Source organism: Aulostomus chinensis, chromosome 12 (genome assembly GCF_037954235.1).
Source record: "Aulostomus chinensis isolate RoL2024-O1b breed Wild chromosome 12, RoL_Achi_v1.0, whole genome shotgun sequence".
NCBI lineage: Eukaryota > Metazoa > Chordata > Actinopteri > Syngnathiformes > Aulostomidae > Aulostomus > Aulostomus chinensis.
The window spans coordinates 11062817-11085909 of NC_141331.1; the positions used below are offsets into that span (position 1 = coordinate 11062817).

Consider the following 23093-nt stretch of genomic DNA (forward strand, 5'->3'; position numbering starts at 1 on the left):
CAGATCGCAGGAGGAATTGAGACACAAAGATGGGTCTAAACACTAACCAACAGAGTTTATTGGGATCAAAAAGAAGACATTTTACTACCAAGGCACTCGTTTTCCATGTTATGCTATCTATTTGTTCTTTGTCAGTTTACACACAAAAAAGCAATATGCCACAGCCATCAAACACTAGTGCCTGCACCAGATAATCGTTTCATTTTGGACGAAGTCTTGACTTTTCACCGACAGCACAACATACAATTGGAATGATACTGGTAAAAAATAAAAAATTCGCAGCAGTTCAAGGATTCTGTGAATCAGTCATGAGATTTGATATTAATACAAGAATCGTGGGTCATTACTGCTACTGCCTGGCTTTATTACATCATTTGTTTATATGATTACACATGGGCAAGCTCACTTTAACTAGTAATTAGCTTTTAAATGCAGGATCGATTAAAAAAAAAAATACTGCAAAATTTGTCGGCCATTAGTTGCAAGACAAACAATGCTCCCAGAATTTACTGAGATGAAAGTATATTGATTCCAACCTTAATCTGAAGACACTGTAAAGGCAATAAAAGCAGCCCTCTGCAGCCCCCCCCCACCCACACACACACACACACACACACACACACACACATTTCCCCAGACAAAATAAAATCACTTCCAAGGCACTGGATGCTTGTAATATAAAATGTTTTTTTCAAGAATTCCTCGATGTCTCTTGTCACACTTTCAGTCTCTTTGGTGCAAAACGTTACGGATTTTTTTGTCAAACACTTGTTTATGATCAAAGTGGCTTAATGTTAATGTTCCAATGTTGTCTTTCTACTCTTAATACTGCATATTTTTGCTTGTGTTGACAAGGAGCAGTGAAAACACAAGAGAGGCACTTGTCGACCCAGCGCATCCTCATTCACAGTCTGATTGGGAGCATTTGTTTCCATGCTTCCTTCCAGCAATGACACACTGTGGTTCCGTCCAACAATCCAGCAGCAGTTCAATTCTTCTATGTATAAAAATAACTTAAAAAAAATCAAATGTAGTCATTAATCTACAAACCGTATGTTTTAACTGTGTATAATTTAGTAAACTCATGGTCCTAAGTATGCTCGTGCATACAGAGTGGCTATTTAGAAAAGTGGTGTTTTGCGTATTCAGATGAAAGACCAGAGCTGGTATCTGTCTGAGGGGTCGCAGGAGGCCAGGGAAGGATGCTCGTGACGGGCAGTCAGACACATCTTCCATCCTGGGATGTAGAATAACTGGTTCTATGTGAAAAAATTATATATACATTACTTTTGTGCAAGATGATGTAATCCAGGGCTCAGAAATCAAAATATTTAAACACCAAACTCACATCCTTCAGCTCCCATTTTTGCTCTGCTTCTACAAATGTGTTCCTGCCTTTATACTGGCACTCCTCCAGCTTCACAGTCCCCTCTGCCCCGTGCAAACACAGCTCCTTCTGAATGTTGTGTCTAATCTCGTGATGTGTGGAATACTCAAAATACTACAGCAGAGGAAAAAGAAAAGCAGGCCATCCACTACTGTGATTAAACTGAATCACATTTTTTGTCAATCAGAGATAGGAGGCATTTTCTTACTGACCTGGTTTCCTCCCAGTCCGTGACATGGGTACATGATCAGCTGTTTCCCCCCTTCGTTGTTCTCGCCAGCATCCAGACATGAGTCTTTGCCCACATTTTTCACCTACAGGGAGAGAAGGAGGGGAAAAGCAGCGAGAGGAATCAAAATGAAAAGCTAACATCCAGTGCAAGCTGTTCAAACAACTCGAGTGTCTGGAGAGCTTTCAGTGGTGTCAAATTGGAACTGCTCGGTACCCACTGGAGATCCCAAGTGGAAACCCACAGTGGCTAGACAGAGCTCTGAGGTTTTGGAAAAGAGGGGAGCGGGTGGTAAGGCGTGTAATCTTACTGCGCCAAAGTGGAGTGGGCTGAGATCAGGCATGAAGACCTCTGGATAGACGTTCTTCAAATACCAGGAGAAGCTCTTGCACTGCAGCCGCTCTCGGAGGTCCACACGTTTGGAGACGTCTCCAAAGCTCCTCTGTTAAAACAACAGCAAGCGGGAGGGCAAAGCAATTCCTTTACACTCTTGGTCATTGCTGGAAAGCAGCAGGAATGTAACAGCCATGCCAGCAGCTTTGTCAAGCTGCACTCAGCCAAAGCGGAGCGCTGAGCTGAATGCCAATCAAATGCTAGCATGTATAATGTTACTGTGCAGCCAGTTGCTAATAGGCGTGAAACTCAGTACGGCTGACAATGATGGGAATGGCACTGTGGTCGACAGATTTGGAACTGATGGTGGCTCATGAGGAGACAAAGGGTCGACATAACTATTACAACTCAGCCAGAGGGAGCCACTAAATATGCACCAAATTTTATGGAAGTGAATCCGATGGCTTTCAAGCAGCAACAGCAAACCTCATGGTGGTGATAGGGTGTTAAGTCTGATGATGAGCAAAGTGATTAAACTCGATCTTCTGGGAACCCTAAATGCAAAAACTGTTATTCCATCAAATAAAGCTTTAACCATTTCATGAGGGATGTGAGATTTAAACAACAACAAAAAAAAACCCCAGCACAAAAGTCAACACATCACGTTTCAGTTACTGTTTCTGAACGTCTCTATCCATGTTATAGTAATCCAAGCAGGGTCGAGAGCGATTATGTCACAGTTGTTCCTATACAGTTCTACATCACTCTTTGGCTGCAGTTAGCTCCGTTATCTCTGACGTTTGTTACATACAGGAAATCAATTCTTCTTCACTGCTAAAAAACAAAAACAACAACAACAAAAAAAAACGAGCTGACACAGGAAGATGGGCCACAATTTCACTGGAAGCTACTGTTTTAGGTGCGGCAAAGAAGAACTGATATTTTAACCAGCAAAATGTTGGGAATGTGACAATAGGTTACGTGTTACAATCTAACCAAAAGGTCCGTGGCTTCATTTTCTGCATGCACTTATGATGACATAACATTCCATTTATATTGGGTTACAAGTATAGATAGTTGTTAGATAAACATCTTGGTATCAGATCAAATCTTAGCATCAGCAATTTCAGCTTTCAGAATTATTACCAGGCATTAAAAAAAAAAAATTCTATCACAACATGTCTAAATAACATAAGATTCTTAAAAATGGAAAAAAAAAAAGTGTTGGATAAACTGACAAACTTGTAAGTCTGTGCTACCAACAATCCAAAAAGAAAGCATATATATAAAAAAATGGCTGAACTAAAAAAAAAAAAAAAAAAAAAAATCAGACCTTGTTGTAACCAAGGAAACAGGAGCTTGCCACTGTACAAAGCCTCCCGTTTAAACTGAGCTTATATATATATATATATATATATATATATATGAACTATATGTGTATATTATATATACATATATGTATACACACACACACACATATCTATTCCTTCTTTTAAAAAAGACAGAAATGATACATGATACAAATATCTCTACCACAATAAGCCACCGCATCACTGAGCAGTACTGTAGTCTGTGTTCGACTATGTGGCAGGGCTCTGACAACAGCTTATAAAAAACAACTTCTAACTAACGTAACAGAAAATATCAGCTCACTGTTTCTTCACAATGTATTCATAAAAACAGATTTTAAAGCGTTTCCCATCGTCTGGTGCTCTTGAATAATGAGAGCTCTTACTAGCGTGATGAGGATGCTACGCTGATCGCTACTACGGGGGGACTCCTTGAAGCCGCTAACGACGGCCGTCTGTCTGTTTGAAGCCAGCGGGAGCGGGCTGGCTGGCTCGCTCTGTGAGGTACAGCCCTGAGGGAAGTGTTTATGGCACCTATGAGACCACATGTCAGGAAATGCTGAGAGCCTGTGTCATTTCCTTCAGGCCTCCTTTTCTGTCAGTAGACTCCTAATGAGGCATTTAAACTCTGTCATCCATTTCTCCTTTCTTCAAAATAGTGAAATACTCTGGTTCTGGACTCTACTTTCTTCTGCAGAGTGCCATTCGACATGTTTGTAGCGTTCAGACTTACAGCTGGTTGCAATTCGCAGATGGGTTGGATTTGCTCAGACTTGTCTAAGAAGGGGGGGATAATGAGTGGTCCTAAAAAACACTCACCATGAGGAGGTAGATGTGAAAGATAACACTGAGGAACAATTTTGTTCTCACTGAAAAAAAAAAAAAAATCAGCAAGTTCAACTTTTCAAATAAAAACACCGGAGTTAACGTACATCTTTGGCCATCTGCGCCGCCTGCTGATTGCGACGGTAGAAGATCTCCTTGTAGTCGTCCATCCAGACCTCGGCCAGTCGGACCTGGTTACGAGCAATCACTTGTGTACCCTTGGGAAAGGTGTGGGGGCTCTTAGTGCGGAAAACATGGCCAACAATAGAGCAGGGGATTATCTCCAGCTGTCCACCGCACTGCCACACCTGCAGGTTATTAGCAGTAGTGTAATTACACCCACCTACGCTCTCATTTGAATGTTGTTCACGAGGGCCAGTGGCACGATTGTTGCACATCTAGAATGACAGCTTTACTTACCCTAAATGACATCTCAATATTCTCACCGCCCCAGATTTCCATTTGCTCATCATAGCTCCCAATATGGTAGAAATATTCCTTTGAGATGGAGAAGAGCCCGCCGGCGAATGTGGGAGTCCTGCAAAAAAAACACAAAAAAAAACAAAATTTTAATGTTTCCAATGTTTTCCAATAAGAACCAAGTGTGTGTGAGACATCTTCATTCCTGCTTGTTTTGCTTACTTGATTGGATACGTTTCATCCCTTCTCCTTTTTTTCTCATGATCTGGAAGACTCTCCCATCCAAAGGACAGGCCCCAGTCGAAGTTGCCACGGTTGTGGTTCTGGCCGTACGGGGACGGTTTCATGAACTCAAAGGTGTTGAGATCAATGGTTGTTATATCAGGACTGACCACCACAGTAGAATTCTCTGCTATCCTGGCCAGAAGCGGCTCCAGCCATCCGTTAAAACATTCACCTGTTAACACACGGAGTAATTAGAACTGTTTGTGCGTCAGGGCGTGTAACACAGGGTGTCTTTGGCATGTGTGTGTGTGTGTGTGTGCGTGCGTGTTTGTGTGCCAGTGACTAACAGTGGGCGTCCAGAAATGTGAGCGTGTCGCCCGTTGCCACGGAGGCACCCAGCAACCGAGCAGTGATGAGACCTTTCCTTTCTCGTTGTCGGACAATTCGCACAATGTTCAGCGCCTTCAGATACTCATCCAGCTCATCCTTCAGCACGTCTGAAAGGAAGGTTGAACAGGGGAAAATAGAGCCGTGCGACACCATTAATGAGTCAGTGCTTGATACGAGGTCAGTGACAGAGGTGAGAAGTTAAGAGCAAATACTTTCTGGCTTTTCAGTTTTATGTACTTTACTTGGATAGTTCTTTTTCAAACAAACATTCCGCCTACATTTGATGAAATATTTGTATCGTCTACTTCCAACATGCGAAAAGCAGACTTGTTACAATGCGTTTCTACAGAAGAGAGATTATTATTTTGCATCACTGGGGCACCATCAACCAACATTTTTGGACATTAAGTACATTTCAAGACCTTTACTTTTCCAATTTTACTTGACTAAATGGTTGAATCAGTACCTCTATTTTTAAACAAGTACTTCTGCGTGAGTAAAGAATGTGGCTACTGTCGCCTCCTCTGGTGATTGTTGAGGTGACCACCAGACACATCACAGCCTTCAGCCAGGAAGTTCAACAGATGGAAAAGGACAAAGTTGTTTTCCTTTCATCTTCAACGTGGCAAGAAGGTCTGTGCGACAAATTTCTCCAGAGTTAGGCGTGTTTACAGCAGGGATCCATCTGTGGCCTGAATCTCCTCCCTACCTCGGGCCGGTTTGGACTTTTCTAAGTCCAACTAGTGCTAATTCCTCTTCGGAAACTATTCACTGCCATCCCTCTCTTCCTGTAACTCAATTCACGGGCCACAAAGGGAACAGGAGTTCCTCTCTATAAGTTTTGTACTGCCCACCCAACACGCTGTATGAAATCAAACCCAAAAGAGAGCAGGGCGGTCCTGCAGGGTCCTTTTCTTTTCTTTTTCTTTTTTTACCGTCCACACTGGCGTCGTCCACCAGGATGATCTCCTTGAGGAGAATAGCCGGGGAGGTGTGGAGGACACTGTAGACAGTCCTCAGCAGAGTGCTCCAGGCCTCATTGTGAAACACAATTATCACGCTGGTTGTTGGTAAGGGGGGGCACCGCTTGAAGGTTTGCTCAATACATCTGCAGTGAGAAGGAGAAGGAGCACAAAGATGGGACTGTCCTGTGTAGCTCCTGAGTGGCACAGTAGTCTAGTTATTACATCTGCAGGCTCTCCCCTGTGGGGTGTGGGTTTCAGCTGTGACACCACATGTGCGGCAGCCTTTTGGAATACCTGCTCCATCTGACAGGGAGGTACTTAGTAATCCAAACTAATCAAACAGCCAGGACATGACGGGCTTTAAATCTGTGTCATGTACTTACTATGTACCGACACGTACTTGGCACCACATATATTTGGATGTACTGTAATTAGCCAAGCACAACTGCTTCTTCCTGGACTGGCCACAGTTACCGGGCATGCTTGCTGAAACAAAGTCAGAACAATCATCTCTGTGGTTTCTGCCTTTCTGGGACTTTTTGGCCAAATGGGATGAATTTGAAGAAAAAAAAAATCAGTTTAGTATTACCCTGACAATATTACATTCAACTGTGTGGGTATTTTTCAGTTTGTGACAATAAATTTGGAGAAATACATCAGTCCAGTGAGCGGTTATAGAGAAAACAGTCTTGTACAGAACCAAAGCTGTATTTGCACCATCTAGTGGGTGTGGGGGCAGGTTTGACGCTGTGGTTTCAGGAAAATCACTTGGGATGAGGAGGTGAACATTATCTGTTCAAGGTCACTATCACTGTCATCTTCATGTTCTGGCTTGTAACTTTTGAGTAAAGAGTTTTTGTGAACATGTACAAACTTGTCTACAGATTGTAGAAGCAATAAAGGTGAGTATCAAAAGATACCTCTATGGCACAGACCATATTGCTTCAACACAACAGATTGTTGAGAGATTCCGTGTCATTCTAAATATCAATCTCTGAGGATCAAAATCTCCAAGTTGCTGATTATTCTTTATGTTGTCAGACTGCTTGGAGTGGAAAAAAGCCAAACTCCAGTTTTCAAACAGCTTTGCCAAATTCAATCCTACACGTCTTCTTAAAATTGATTTCAATCTGTATTGACACAAGTATTATTCAGGAAGCAGTATCAAAGTCAGGGTAAATACTGAAAGATACTCATCCCTAACAAGCCAACATACTCTGGTGGTCTGGTGTCTGCTCCCAAGTCTCTGCTCAGAGAGATGCGATCACTGGCGAACAGGTTGAAGCAGTGTTTCTCTTCGCCTCTCTCCTTTTCTTTCTGCGCTTCAGGGCTCAGCGAGTCTGTGTGGAAAGGTTTTCCAGCCGCTCCTGGGGCCAGAGGGTTCTGAGGTGGCCGCTCCAGTGCCGGCCTGAGCTCAGCAGCAGTGTAGTGACCCGGCAGACAGGACGACACGCCGTCTGCATTATCCCGCTGACGCACAGGGGCTTTGATCTGCATCTTTGGCATTGCATCCCTGAAGTTATTGACTGCTCCCATCACCATGCCCAGCATGGTGTCCCGCTTCACTGCAATCTCCTTTATCCATGGGTCCTCCTGTGGACTTTGGCTTCCTACTTCCCATTGTATGAAGAAGAAAAATGTGATAAAGACGACAGCCACAATCACCAGTTTGAGTGGGTGCAGTCGCCTCCGGAGGACTCTGCGGAGAGCTGACATTCTTCTTGGACGGAGACACGAGCTGGCTTCAGACTGCGTTTCAGCTGGAATAAATACATAGTTTGTCAATGGAAACAACATCTATACTTCAATTGTAACATGATTGACAAAAGAAGAGAGAATTATTCTTGTGTTATTATTCATAACTGAATGATAAAACAAAACATTAAAATGATAATGCCGCCATTTTTGATCTTAACCAAAGAAAAGTGTCATTTTAAGTTTGTAGAATAAGATCTTGCATGCAGGGGGTATCCCTGCAGCTCTTCATTTACAGAGGTTTTATTGACATACACGTGGCCTTTGAACTAATCGTGTCTCCAGCGATTTGCACAATTGCACTGGGACATACTGCAATTTTTTTTTTATGTAAAAGCACTAACCAACAACTTATATCCACACAGTTTCACATTACAGTTGCAGAGAAAAAAACTGGCATTACTCGCTATGACACAATCTTTCAGCAACTTTATTAAGTTTAAGTGTCATTATATCATTCATTATAAAAAAAAGAGAGGTTCAAGTAGGTAACGACTATTGCAGTGGAATCCTTCAGGAGAAAAGCCACGTACCATGAGTCAATGGACTTCAGCTGAGAGTTCAGGAAGCTCCTCAAAACGCCTCAACACCCCAACGACTGGCATCCCGTCTTGTTTGACTGGAGACCATCTTAACTCACACCGAGTCCAAACGACACCTTTGTTTTCCGAAGAAAACACACACAAACACACACACTCACACACACTCACACACACACACAAAAAAGATTTGTGCTGAACGGAACTTCCGTCTAGTTAGGTCCAGGTGCGCACCTCTCAGGTAGAGGGAGGAGACGAACTGCTGCGCTTGCGCAAAGAAGACCCTTGCGTGTCAAAAGCCATGTCTGGAATACAGATAAGAAAACATGAATCAGTGGATCAGCGACCAGCAAGTTCCTTTTTTTTTTAATCGAAAGAAAATCACTAAAAGAAAAACAAGACGTTGATTCAGATATATCCTCACATGTGAAAGCGCAAAAGTTGCTCTGCACCTTGAGGAATATCGGAGTTTTTCCACAGAGCTGTTCAGATTGAATCAATAGGATTTGTCCAACTGCTTATTCACCGGAACAGTTGCTGGGTTACAAATAGCGGAGGAACGCCAACACAGGCTACCGCATCCAATCAGCTCCTCTGAGAAAAACGCCACATAGGAGTCCAACCAAACTGTTCCAGCATGTATATGACAAAATTAAACGACGGGTCCAATTTAATAAGTCACATTCGCTTCCCTGTCTTCCAATAAAAACTTGTCAACTCACCGGTTTCTAATTCTTTAATTTCCCAGGTTTCCTGAGCGGTGATGAAGAGTTGGATGTTAGCGGGAGAGACGTGGATCACACCCGCAGGGCGCCTGGCTGCTCTGCGCCTGGTGCCCAGAGTCTCTCTGCCTTCCACCGGAGCAGTGGAGCGGCTGCGTGTTCCCCGGCACTTCCTACCCACGCCAGGCATCTACTTTATTATGTCAATTAACATGTTCACTGCGTCCCATTTTTCTTAACTCACGCTTGTAAATGTGTATGTGGATACTGATGGTGTAAAGGGGTTTTTCAGCGGCACACTCGCTCATTAACAGTTGAATAAAAGTAATTAGGGTGAAAGCAGCACCGTTCTTATTATGTAGCTAACTTCACGCAGTGGCGGTGCTAAAGTTCAAATGTATGTGTGTGTGTGTGGGGGGGGGGGGGCGGGATAGTGTTAAAGACAATGCTTTAAGAATGTTTAAATTCAAGATATATCAATAAGCCACACACAAAAACCTAAAATAAAATACCATTAGTATTTCAGTAACATTTATTTCCGTAACTGTATCAAGCACAATGCTTGTTTGTTGTTGCAACAACCCTAATAAGGCGCCAACCAGTAAGGTAACATCACCTTCAACCAAAAGCTCATAGGATGTTTACATTGGATTTTGGATTATTACCAAAAAGAATAAAATGTGTCAATCGATGGGACTTCCCTTGTTTCGCATGATAAACAAACATCGCTTTTATACGTAGAAGTGTAAATGAAACTGGTAAAACTACAAAGCTAATGTTGTAGCCTGAGACTTGATACCCAACCTCATCAGTTAGCTTAGCACTTCTTTTGCTTTCAGTATGATGTTGTATGATATTTGCAGCAACCTCTGCAGTCGCGTTTAGCCACAAGTCAACGAGCGCCGCTGTCAAGACCTCGTGTAAGGTATTTAAACTAAAAAAAAACATTCAAACCTTGACTCTTAGACAAGGTAGCCAGATAATCAACAACAGATAATCTAATTTATTTCTTAGTTTTAGGACTCACTCCTACAGCACTCTTAACTTATTATAATTGTTGACTCAAAATTTTGCCCCCACCAAACCGCCTCGGAGTCTTCATTCTTCTGAAAGAAAAATAATAACATGAAAGGTAATAATTAACTCCATTCGAGCAAAGATAAACATTTCAGTGACTTTCAATTCAGTTGAAAGGAGAAAGACAATAGGAAGCTATCACATATCAGATTAAAAACAGGTTGCTCAAATGTGAGGGGAAAATGTCTTTCGTTTTATTGAATACATCTTTAATGTCCTTGAATACAGAAAAGGCAAAGAAAGGAGGGAAAGAGGGAAAGCAAAAAAAAACCAAAAAACAACTCTCAGTGGTGAGTACGCCTGAACCTCTTTGCTGTGTGTTTGCCCTCAGGATTGCCAGCACCCAACTATTCATACACTTACAAAATGACATAGAGCTCTTTGTTTGAGTGGTATCCCGAAAAAACAACAGAAATAAAGGCATATTCTTTGAACTTGACAGTAAAAGCAAAAAGTGAATTTAATCAAAGTGACTAATTCTACACACACACACACACTTCCTTGTACTTATATATTTGTGAGGACTTTCGTCGACATAATGCATTCCCTAGCCCCTAACCATGAACCATCTCAACTGACTGCCTGACCCTAACCTCGACCCTACACCTAAGCAGAGCCTAATTCTAACCTCGACCCTAAAACCAAGTCTTGACCTTCAAACAGCCCTTTGAAGATGGGAGGACCGGCTAAAATGTCCTCACTTTCCAAAAATATCCTCACTCTGTTGGTTAAATATGTATTCTAGTCCTCAATTTGTAGCAAGTACAAGATCACACACACACACACACACACACACACACACACACACACACACACACACACACGTGTGCAGGTCCAACGCTTCAAGATCTCAAGGCAGCACGAGCTTTGTCCAAGATGTCCTTTCTCATCCTGGGATAATTTGGATGGGCAGCAAGAACCTGCAGATGGAAGGAAACAAAGATGATTCACAGCATAAAAACACATCATCGAAGGTCTTCAAGCTGTACAGCACCCACAGTTGTCTCACCTTATGACACACATCTATAGCATCAACATGCCTCTTTGCTTTTAAGTAGTTGAAAGCAAGCTTGTATCCTGAAATATCAAGATATTACATGTTAGGATTATAATTCTCTTAATCCCCTTTGCCCTTATATAAATAGAACTGGACATGTTATTTTTGGTCAACATACCAATAGTTGGGTTTGTCCGATTTCCATATTTCCAAGCCAGTTCATAGTTGAGTGCTGCATCACGGAACGCCTGCTCTTTTTCCATTATGTAGCCAAGATATTCATAGGCTTTACAGCATGACTGCAGAGAAGAAGTTCAATCAAAGCTCGACATTGGAAACGGCTGTATGCTATCTTCTTCTAAAAAAAAGAGACTCATGGAAATTTACCCCCTTAATATTTGACAATGTTTCCCAGCTGACCTTGTTATGATTGAGGCATCTTTTCAAGAGGTCTCCAGCCATGTCGTACTTCCCAGACTGGATGTAGATGTCCGCTAGCAGCAGCCAGCTCTTCTCAAACTCATCAGCATCAACAATGTTCCAGTTCATCTTAGCGATGCGTTTTAGCTGGTTCCTAGCTCGAGGAGTTTGTTTTAGCATCATGTAGGCTGTCGCCATGGCCAACAGGGCTGGAACGTGGTCTTTCTGAATTAAAACAGAAAATCCTGGTGAGACAGGAACCATCTGACACCTCTACCCCCCCCCCCCCCCCGTTTACTCACACTGACTTTACCTAAAGTCGTAAAGTTACGATAAAATAGAAAATTTCAAACCAAATTCACAAAGCTGAACTACAGTAACAGCATAAAATTCATTTAAGTTTTTCCCAATATCATGCAATGGGCTGAAGGGGACCTGAAATCATGCACAGCTGCTGGTGTGAGTGTATTTACACAGGAAAGCCTGATGTAACACGCTGTCAGGAGTTTCCTTGCCTCATTGTTTGCGATCTCTGTGAAAACAGCGAGAGCTTTCTCTACATTGGCCTTCTGTTTGGTTGCTAGTAAGCAATAGTTCTCTAGGATGCAGAGCTGCAAGTGTCCGCCCGGCGTCTGAGGCTTCAACTCCTTCACCAGCTTCTCAGCTGTCCTCACAGCAAGCTGCTCCGACTCCTGCTTCTCTGTGGAGTTCCTGATGACAAAGTGTACGCAAGTTTGCCGTAAAAACTGGTATTAATGCAGAATATTATCTAATCTATCTGTAGTACTTTCTTCCTGTACAGACTTACCCAATTTCTCCTTCTAAATTCTCAAATACTTCTCCTCCCATTGTGTCGTTGTCTGGGTTTAGGTAGATTTCAATCATGTTATAAACAGCGTTTTGACCCCAGTCATTGTCTTTCCGTGCTTTGTTGAAGTGTCGCAGAGCATCATTAGGTTCCCCAGTGTACCTGAGCAGTAGGAACAAGTTCAATTGTATTATGCCCCAAACACATGCTAGCGTAATCTACAGAAACTTTTCGTGAAATACACTGATTTGCTGTCCTTCCCAGAACCCAAAAAGACAATAAGATACGCTTACTTCCTTTAGAGACGAACAGACACCAGCAGAACACGAATTAGCTTAGCACACTCAAAGGTAGTGCATGGAAAGAATTAGCATACCTCTGTCAAAAGTCATCAGATAGACAAGAACCAGGGTCTTGTTTGTTCTGAATCAATCATCTTAAACCTTTTTATTTAAAAAAATTCAAATATTATTCCTGTATATTTATGCAGACAAAGACTGTTTTAAACTGAGTGTATATTTGGTGACTTTTGAGGGTTTCGAGGTATGCTAACACTTCCCACCAATTATCATTCATTGTGCTAAGCTAATTAGCAGTCAGTGGGTCTCTGTGTGTCTCAGCTCCCTAACGCACAGACGGAGGAGAAAAGGATGTCTATCATATTATCTGACTCTGGGGAGGACAGTTAACTTCCCAAAAAGTTGACGTGTTCCTTTAAGAAAGCAATCTAGCATACTCACCAAAGATAAAGTCCTTTACAGTAGTTAAACCCAGGGTCAAACTTGGTCCTAGAAGAATGTTTTTCCGCAATGTCAAAAAATCTGGGCACCTCCTCCAACTTGCCGGCCCTCCTCAATAAGTCAATAAGACGTGACAGTGTTGGGTAGTTGTCTGAAAATAACAGGGGTAAGCTATTATGCTTTTTTCTTTATAGGAGGTTCAGTCAATGCACATGCACATTCACCTATAATATCACGAGTAACCACAAAACTGTGCTCCATTTTTGGAGAGAAACATTATGATTTTTGTACCTGGCTTGCGCTCCAGGAGTTGTTGAAAGTGAAACACAGCCTGTTCGTAGTCTTGCTTCTTGAACATAATGTCAGCCATCATCTAAACACAAAGATATGTTAAAAACATGTTGTTCCAAAAAGAATTCCGTCAAACCTGAGGTGAACAAACAGACAGAGAACAAACCAGAGTTGCATCTTCATTACACTGGTCGTTCTTCAGAATGACGCTGCATTGCTCCTGGCACGCATCAACTTCATCTAGAGTGAGGTAAATTCGTGCCAACTCCAGCATCACCTGAAAAAGTCTTTTTTTTAAACAATGTGACATATTTTTGACACAATAAATCAAGTCCTCGGCTTGAATCAAACAATCCTACAGGGATACGGGAAAAAAAAGTAATGTTATGAGGTCGAGGTTCTAAAAGATGCTGGGTCTTGTCAAGCACAGCTGCAGTGAGCACATAGGACGTTTTGATTCAGCTGCACTGACCTTGCGATCCGTCTCACAATACACAAGAGCTTCTTTGTAGAATTTGACTGCTCTCTCATAGCCCCTCTGACTTGTGTAGTGTTTAGCGATCTCAGCGCAGATCTCGGCGGCAAGCTGCTTCTGCATGGGGATGGCGTCAGGCTGCTCCAGTTGCACCCGCTTCAGCACCTTGGCCTGTACATCACGCGCCTAGGAAGAGAAATGCCACAACCTCATTATAGAGGTAACAACAACAATCATCTTTAAATAAATAAATACACTGTAAAAAAACATTTTAAAGGCTAATTTTCAATAATACAGAAATATTATCACAGGGAACAAGAAAAAAACCCCACTTACTCTTTGTAAGGAAAGTAGGGCATCTTCTGTTTTGTCGACCTTATGTTGGATCTTTGCCAACAGGACCAGATAACGGCAATTGTCTGAGAGTGCTGGAAGTTCATTCACTTCCACAGAAAAATGTTGCATTAGAAACAGAGCACAAAAAAAAAAATCCACTGTTTCAAAATCTCAAACACAGTCTTCTAAAACACGATCTGTGACTGTTTTGATTTGGTGTTCATTTCCTAATACCTCCTTGTCATCCTCCCATTAAGTTGTTCATATGTGGGTACTTTTAAACAACGTCTGGACTGGAAATAAGAGTCATGACACCATTCTCTTATTCATTCTGATGTCACTGTTTGTGCGGAGAAGCGTGTGGTCATAAATACCTGGCTCATGGGCAAGAGCGTCATGCAGGACTCTCTCACAGCGCTCGTATTGCTTCATCTTCATCAGCAGCGTCGCCAGGTCGTAGCGCAGGAAGTTCTGTTGCTCGGTCTTCAGGGCAGCTTCATAGTAATTTATTGCCTGTGTAACAGAAGCTTTGTGTCAACACTGAGTTTTTCTTTGACTGAATCATGTTTATCTTTGTTCAAACCTTGACGTAGTTATGAGTCTTGACTAGAGCTTTCCCGATCTTGCTGGCCAAAGCACCATCTTTGGGGTTTTTCTTCAGAGCTTGCTCGTAAACATCGATGGCCTTTTCTGGCTGGGGAAAAACAGTAAGATAAGCAGCATGAAGTTTTGTAAACATAACTGGAGACACCTAATCCATCTGAAAGCTGCTATTCTTTAAATTAATAGCTGTTCAGTTTCGCTGCACTTTGTGAAGAACAATTCCTGAAGGGAAGCAAGTCTAGCCAAAGTACTGCTGTTTTAAATGCAAAAAACAGTTGTGTTTGTGTGGTTATAGTACGTCGTTATCATAATCTAATCACAACAACAGTTATATTTGGGATCAGTCCATTTTTTGGGGTGAAAAAATAGTAAGAATATCTAAAAGATTGTTTTTTGTTTTTTAAAAGAAGAAAAATAACACTTTGGAGCCATGATCTCGCTTAGTGAAATAAATTCTTTTTATTTTAAAATTAGTCCTTGTTTATGTAAAAAAAAAAAAAAAAATTCTTAAAAAAAATCAAATCATTGCCAACTGGTCAAAAAAAGAATATATGTGAATGATATATGAATGTGAATGGATAGAGCTATTAGTTTTGCTTTTCCTCAACATTTGTGCGAATATTAATTCAAACGAACATCACATGCCGAAACATGTGACCGGCCACTGTCACATGTATCTGCCAAATGGCGTCAGACATCTTTGGCTGCAAGAATATGTTGATTTGAAGCATGTATCAGATTTGATTCTATGAAAATGAATTTCCACGCAAATATCACTTTTGACACTTGTACTTGCCTCCTGAATGTGCATGTAAGCGTCACCCAGTAAGAGATACGTGTGAGGACTGGGCAGCTTCTCCACCATTTCTCTGAAGAACAGACACATCAGAGATTCTGCGTCACTTTCTGTACGGCATAACGTTGACATATGAGACATGTATTCCCTTTCAGACATTAGTTTTCAGATAACCCTATACAATGTTCAGTGTGCACTTTAATAATCACAGTCTCAGTGACATTCATATTTATGGCTCACCTGTAACAGCTTGCGTACAGACGTTTCTCTTTCCTGTGGCTCAAATATATGTCTGCCATCTTCTCCTTGGCTTGGATGTAGTAGGGCTGCTCTGGGGTAATGTTCCTGAGCATACTGAGAGCCAACTCGATGTCACCACGCAGCAAGGCCAGGTCTGCATTGGCAATAGTGACACGAAGCTCCTCGGGGGTGCCTGAGAACTCATTGATGGCGTCCTGCATTACCCTAGTTGCTTCATGCTGAAAATTTTAATGTATATATATATATATATATATGAGGATGTATACTGTGAGAAAACATGAAAAGTATTTGGATGAAATATTTTTAATATTTAAACTTTATACAGAAAATTAACTTTGACAAAATAATACACAGAGTGCTTTAATTTAACATTAATATGATACCTGTTCTCCGTTGAGCCACAGGGCCTCCGCTAACTCCAAGAAGACAGAGACACAGTCAGCACGACTCAGCTCAGACTTTTTGTTCTTGGACTTGGACGAAGATCCAGCTCTGCAGACTCCTGGAAGAGTCATGGCCATCTGCAGTGTCTGAATAGCCTCAGTCAACTTGCCCATTTTCTTCATTGTCTGAGCTTTGATCAGGTGGTATAATGGATGTTCTCGAATCTGGAATGAATGAGTAGGTGGTTGAATTCTTCAATTAAACCACTGAGAAAAATCACTCAGGTGAACTCAGCTGAACTGTCACAATAACGACCTCAGAAAATTCATTTACACGGAACTGACAAAATCGAATCAAACTGAGTCTCACTGAAGCGCATCAAATCAAATAAAGTCACTGACAGTAACTTTGAAGATGAATTTTCTCCTTAGCAGAGAAAATGAACTTTTATTTTTGTTCTGTTTTTGTTGCTCACTTACAAGCTTTTGTGTCTTATTATGGAAGTCAGACTGTACAACACAATTTACATGCTTTTAAAAGGGTATGTATGAATATAGGCATTCATATAGATACATGAGATTTTATATTTTTGTCGTATAATAATGTTGTAATATATTTCCTTTTTGATTTTGTACGTTCTGCTTTTATTCTGTTTTTAACTGTATATATTTACGCATATTGCTAGGTCGGCCAAACGAATGCTGTCTCATAAAATTCTGGCAACTGATATTACTGTCATGTTGATGGTGAGTTTACCTCAAAGTTATGACTGAGGCAGAGTTCAAGTGACTGGGAGCATAACGTGAAGTTTCCCTGCAGCAGATGGATCTGTGCCATCAGGAGATGAGCATCAGCATGTGAAGGGCACTGGTCCAGTAAGTGATGAAGACTACTCTGAGCAGCGTCCACGTCACCTGAGAGAACACAGGCGGAGGTCATATCTGTCTATACAGAAGCAGTCAATCAAGATCTTCAGTGCTCACCAGACTGATATCTGACTTTGGCCAGCAGATAAACAGCTTGAAGAAGACCAGGCACATTCTTGATCACTGTATCCAACAATGTGGCGCAGTGCTGGAGCTGAGGAGCAGGAGGCTGACCCTGGGCTGGAGGCTGGAACACCAATGCAAAGACGCTATTCACAAAGACACTTCAAGGAAAAATTGTCCTCAGTGAGACTTCAACTCATACCTTAGCTGGACACAGAGTAAGATACTCCTTAACGATGTCCAACAGGAAGTCAGGGTTGAGCTTCTGTAAGTACTCGACTCCCAGAGGTAGACCCTGCAGGGTGGAGAAGTGTGTGTCCACAGCATCGTTCAGGAGGTTGGTTACCTCTCCTGGAGGTCGATGCTTTTTTACTGCCAGAACTGCACGCAGGTAGGACAACTCCTAATAAGAGAAAACCATAAATATATAGAGAACAACAGATCATGTGAAAAGAATGGAGATAATGTTGAAAAATGTAAAAAACCCAGAAAAACCTGGAGGTAAAAATAGATAAACCTCCTCCTATTTGATACATGTCACCTGTCAGCATTTACGTAAGAAATAATGCCTGATGAGGTGTCCATTATCAGGGATTGATGGACACCCAGCAGCCAATCACATGAAAGTATTCGCCCATGGTTTAAAAAAAAAAGCCCTTACCCCTGATTTTCCAATGGACTGTTGAATTTCTGTAAGAAATTCTAACTGCTGCTCTGCATCTTCAAGGTGACCCTCTAGCAGCTGGCAACGGATTATACCTGTGCAACAACAATCAAAGTGTCATAGAAGAATTATTTTTTAAACTATGTACAGTGTACCTGTCGTAACATGTTACCAGTCAAAGCAGAAACACTGGTCTCATCCAAAGTCATGGCGGTTTTGTACCACTTCATTGCCTCCTTGGTTCTACCCTGAAGCACCATCTGGTAGCCCAACTCTGTGGCGTAGTCAGAGTCCCCCGGTGCCAGAGAGACGGCTCGTTCCACCATGCGGAACGTCTGTTCTATCAGTTTCTCATTGCGTCCACACTAGGAGGGATCAACACACAAGCTGCTGGAGTGAAAACTGTAGTGTGGAGCGTGAAAGGAGATAAAGGAACAGGAATCTTACAACACGGGTGAAAGCAAGAGACATCCTGTAGAAGAGCTCGTGGTTGTGTGGTTCTACCATGTCCAAACTGCTGGTGAGCTCTGAAAGCTGCTTTGCCGACTGTGATGAGGATACAGAAAGAGTTTTATCATTAAACTGAAAGGCCCTCAAAGTATGAACATATGAAGAGGTGTGATCTTTACCTCTGGAATATCTCCATTTCTACAAAGAGAATGTAGCGCTAGCATCTGTAAAGCCTCCGGGTTATTTTTATCCTTCTGTATGAGCCTGAAATATGACACAAGATCCAGTGAATGATCTCAACCTCCTACACTTAATACGCTTTGGGTTCTTTGATTGGTAGTAATAGAACATCTGATACTGCTGCACTACTGAGCTCCCAGATAAATACAATTAACACTGAGAGGAATTTAGACGCCTGTTAAAAGTAAACTTTTTCCGGACAAAATCCCATCCCCCGTTCACATCACCTCTCTGAGGGCACCACTGTGGTTCTGGTGTAACCTGAGAAATGACTCAGGTTCCTTGTGATCAACCAACCTGACCCTGCAAATCCTTCAGCTGGTGCTCTACTCCACCTCCTCTAGGCTGTGTGATACTGGCTAGAGGGGCGAGCAGCCGAGCACCAACAACAACTCAGTCACTGTACACCGGGATAAGACAACTCACTACTGCTTCGTGAACACTTGAATGAATAACCCTTTGTGTTTTTCTTCTTATGATTTTGAATCAAATCTTTTGGGGGTTTTTTTTCTCTGCAAAGAAAAATTTTGACCTCACCTGAAAAAACAAAAAAAATCCAAGGTTTTAGGCAAGTTTTCATAATGAAAAATATATAAATAATTCTGGCCATGATTTCTTCTTTTGTTATTCAATGAATGAGTTCAGTTTTTTACTGGAAAAAACAGCCTTGTTTTACTGAATGGATGAGATATGTTTTTGTATAAAGAACAAATAACGGTACAAGTTGGGTATCTAACGTGGTAGTTGACTGCCATCTTAGACTACTGAGACAATCTCACAGAACCTGACCAACACAACCGCTTTAAAGGAAAAGCCTAATACAGAAAAAGAGGCATATTCTTCGCGGACACTTCATGAAAACAGGGATTTATTCTCCTCAGGCTCAACACAAAATCTAACCACAAATTATAATGTTGGGAATGATTAATAAACTTGAAATGAGTTATGACGTTTGTGTATAATGTGGGGGAAACCACGACTGATTACCTGTGTGCTGCGTCTATGGTTTGGTCCCAGTCTTGAAGCTTCAGCAACAGTTTCATCTTCTTGATGAGAGGAGGCAAGAACCCGGGGAAACTAACAATGACCTGGTTCACCACCTCCAGGGCTCCCGAGTAGTTCTGACGATATTCATAGTATTGAGCCTACAAAGACAGAGGTGAGTCAGGTCAATAAATGGCTGCTACTACTCAATATGAATTAAAATATCTGAACAGTAACAAAACTTATCAAGAACAATAAAGGCAGCAGCCTCTCTACTGTTATCAAGGAATAATCCCTATCATTTCAGAAGGAATAAAGAGAAATATCATTTGATGACTGGACCAACTGAAGGAAATGTGATAAAGCTACAGTTCCATAACAGTATGGAAATGTATTTCGCAACTCACCTTTCCCATCAGTGCAAAAACATCTGCTTTCTCTTTCAAGCCCTCATCAAAGTATTTTCCAGCCTTTCTGGCGAATGCATCTTTGCCAGACGTCACATTAATCCAGGCTTTCAGGATGATCCCCTGAACAACCAACATCAATCGAAAATAAGTGAAAAATCCAGCATATCCACTATTATTCCATACACTTATAGAATTAACATCAAAAAAGGACAATACAAGTGACTGTGTCACCTCTGTAGAGCCGTTAGAGAGTTTAATCATCCGCTCCGTGTACTCCCTGGCTTTATCGTTTCTACCTATCAGCCACAGAAACATCCCAGCATGGTACAAACTCTTGGGAGAGGCATTTTTACGATCCTCTTTGACTTTAGCATCCAGTTCTTGGATAACGTCTCTGTCTGTTAAAACAGAGGCACTCATTAGAATATTACCAGCATGTGTGACCAGGCTTGTGACAGCCCGGACAAAGATCTTACCTGGGTTTGTCTTCATTTTCTCAGCGTAAACACGAGCCATTAAGGTGCACAGAGACACATCCCGACTGTCTTTGATTGTGTCCAACTCCACTATGGCTTCTTGGATTTGATCTGAGGAAATACACAGGAAATAGGCGTGTGACCAGGAAACGCAAACGTTATGAATTTGACTTATTTGACTGTTTCAAGCCTACCTTGCATGAAAGTGCCATATGCGTGGAAAAAACTGTACACTGGATCATTGTGGAATTTCCTCTGAGCCGCTGCTGCAGCATTTACAGCATGATTGTAGTATTTTTCATAGCAATAGTACCTGATCAGAGCCTGGTGGAATATGACATGGAATGGGTTAAAACGACGATTGTTCACAAGTAGCAAGAAAATACGCTCCAGTCACATATTGCATGCGAACTAAAAGGACCCCACGTTAGCTTCAAGGATGCTAGCCACGAAAAATGTCGATGTTCCAACAATGAAACTTATTAATGTTCTAGAATGTCTTATGATTGGTCCCCTCTCCTTTAACTACACTTTGGACAGTAAACAGCGTCACCGTATGAATAGAATATGTTCGCTTACCAACGCTGTGTCTTCATTCTCCATTTCGGCTGAAACACTTTGAGTTAAAAGAGCAACTGACAGCGTGAGAACAATTTCTATTTTACTGTTTTCAAATGGATAATAACGATGTTTTTTGTACTTGCTGCGCCTTCGCCATATTGTTCTACAGCCCTTGTAGCGTTACGCCGTTGCCTGGTAATCGTTAATCCCACGCTGAACGACTCTTTAAAGAAAACAAATCTTTTGGTTGAACGCGCTGAACCGGAGACGGCCGAGCATGACTCAACTCTATTCCCTCAACGAAATGCTCGGATCACAACAACCTCAGGCACTAAGACGATCATGTTTCCACAGAATTTATACATTTTTTTCTCGTCCTCTGACGACAGAAATTTATTTCAGTGGCACACTCACACATAAATATATGTATTTGGAACAAATCTTTTCCTATATGAACGGACTCCAGTGATTCAGTGAACCATTGCAGCTCGTTTTGTTCTAATGTATGACAGTCTTCTTCTTTCTATTTATTAGAGGGTTCCCATATATATACCGCCGCCTACTGGACGGAAGGGTTGCTGCGTAAATAAAATACAAAAATATCCCTTCTTTTCAGAATTCAGTATTCAGAATTCAGAACTCAGAATTCAGAATCCAGAATCCAGAATCAGGTTTATTGGCCAAGTTTGTAGCACAAACAAGGAATCTGACTCCAGTTTACAAAGCTCTCTTTGAAAAAAAAAGTTATGTAAAGGTTTATACAAAATAAAGATAATAGAATAAGATAAAATAAAAATAAAGATGTCAAATTACTAGAACAATATATACAAGCCAACCTTTTTACAACATATAAATAGTTGGTAAGTATCTATATGAGTGAATAGTGCAAATTCAACTGTATCTGAGCAAGGTGGTTACTTATGGGAAATATTTGTGCATGAAAGTATCCATCCAGTGTCTGTATTGCTTATCTGTAAAGGGTTACGGGGTTTGACGTTGGGCGAGAGGCAGGGTTCACCCTGGATGGGTTGCCAGATTCAGATTCAGTTAACTATAAATCCCCGTGGGGGATCCATCGCAGGGCCATCAGGAGCAATTAGGGATTTAGTGTCTTGCTCAACGATACTTTGACATGGTCAACAGGGGAAGTGAGGATCAAACCAGCGACCCTCGGTTGCTAGACGGCCACTCCACCTCTGAGCCAGAGCATGAATGTAACATATTTATATAGCTGATTACAGTGGGTTTAGTTTGGCAATTTGTTTTCAGAGTAGTTTGGAAATTAATTTTCCCCACCGGATATAAATTCTCCTATTTATTTACTTTAAAACGCATTTTTCATATTTCAATTAATGTATTATTTTCCCTTTTCTTTCTTCCCATCTATGTTTATTGTTATCATTATTATTATTATTATTATTATTATTATACAGTGTGGTCATCCGTGTCACATATATTTTTGTAAAGGTAGTTTCGCCCAGGTGCCTGTAGATGACGCAGTCATCCTTTTAAACTGCTGCTACTATGGTAACGGTCAACCATTCAGATGGTGAAAGATGAGGACAGTAACCAGCTTGTTAAAAGAAGCCTTTGTCAGTGATTCGATGTATCAATTGATGAACTTGATGATGGGATTTGACAGAGATCATTTTATGCAACATTGGGGAGAAACAATAAAATTGGAAATAAGTTCCATCTACTTTGAAAAAAATGATGTGTTTAAGAGAGAGATAATGACTGATCTTTTTTTAAAAAAAAACATACATAAATATATATATAAATATTAATTAGCTCATTCAAATCAGAGCATGCACAAATTGTCACCTATTAACGCAGCTGCAGCTTCCCATGTGCAGTGGAAACATATTTCCATCCAGCCAGTGGTAATTGGCGGCCTGCTGTTATGCAACACCACGTATTGACCGTGAAGTCTGAACGTTTGATGTTTACAGTGTTGATCCATGGCAGGGAGCATTCTGTGTCCGGCATGGG

The 23093-nt window shown here is 41.4% G+C and overlaps 2 protein-coding genes across 4 annotated transcripts; both read right to left on the minus strand.

Annotated features, from left to right (window-relative positions):
- Positions 1–36: 36 nt before the first annotated feature.
- galnt3 (UDP-N-acetyl-alpha-D-galactosamine:polypeptide N-acetylgalactosaminyltransferase 3 (GalNAc-T3)) lies at positions 37–9269 on the minus strand. 3 transcript variants are annotated; one of them, XM_086220097.1, is made up of 12 exons: positions 9140–9269; positions 8412–8722; positions 7340–7883; positions 6094–6266; positions 5116–5265; positions 4766–5000; positions 4544–4661; positions 4231–4431; positions 1927–2058; positions 1600–1701; positions 1349–1501; positions 37–1259 (listed from the first exon to the last, which is right to left on the minus strand). In XM_086220097.1, the coding sequence occupies exons 3-12, from the start codon at positions 7837–7839 to the stop codon at positions 1146–1148; spliced, it is 1878 nt and encodes a 625-aa protein (XP_086076223.1). In that variant the 5' UTR covers positions 7840–7883; positions 8412–8722; positions 9140–9269; the 3' UTR covers positions 37–1145. The 3 variants fall into 3 exon arrangements, with proteins under 3 accessions (XP_086076223.1, XP_086076225.1, XP_086076224.1); XM_086220099.1 differs by lacking the exon at positions 9140–9269 and adding an exon at positions 8870–9039; XM_086220098.1 differs by lacking the exon at positions 9140–9269 and adding an exon at positions 8842–9039.
- A 1119-nt stretch (positions 9270–10388) lies between these two features.
- ttc21b (tetratricopeptide repeat domain 21B) lies at positions 10389–21302 on the minus strand. Its single transcript, XM_086220100.1, has 29 exons — positions 21120–21302; positions 20735–20864; positions 20541–20651; positions 20296–20462; positions 20062–20184; positions 19658–19815; positions 18610–18694; positions 18428–18526; positions 18153–18345; positions 17978–18075; positions 17519–17719; positions 17311–17440; positions 17084–17241; positions 16327–16551; positions 15923–16161; positions 15683–15755; positions 14867–14977; positions 14658–14796; positions 14284–14390; positions 13945–14133; positions 13639–13749; positions 13473–13554; positions 13182–13332; positions 12442–12603; positions 12149–12344; positions 11634–11858; positions 11392–11512; positions 11226–11293; positions 10389–11136 (listed from the first exon to the last, which is right to left on the minus strand). The coding sequence occupies exons 1-29, from the start codon at positions 21141–21143 to the stop codon at positions 11059–11061; spliced, it is 3954 nt and encodes a 1317-aa protein (XP_086076226.1). The 5' UTR covers positions 21144–21302; the 3' UTR covers positions 10389–11058.
- Positions 21303–23093: the final 1791 nt, after the last annotated feature.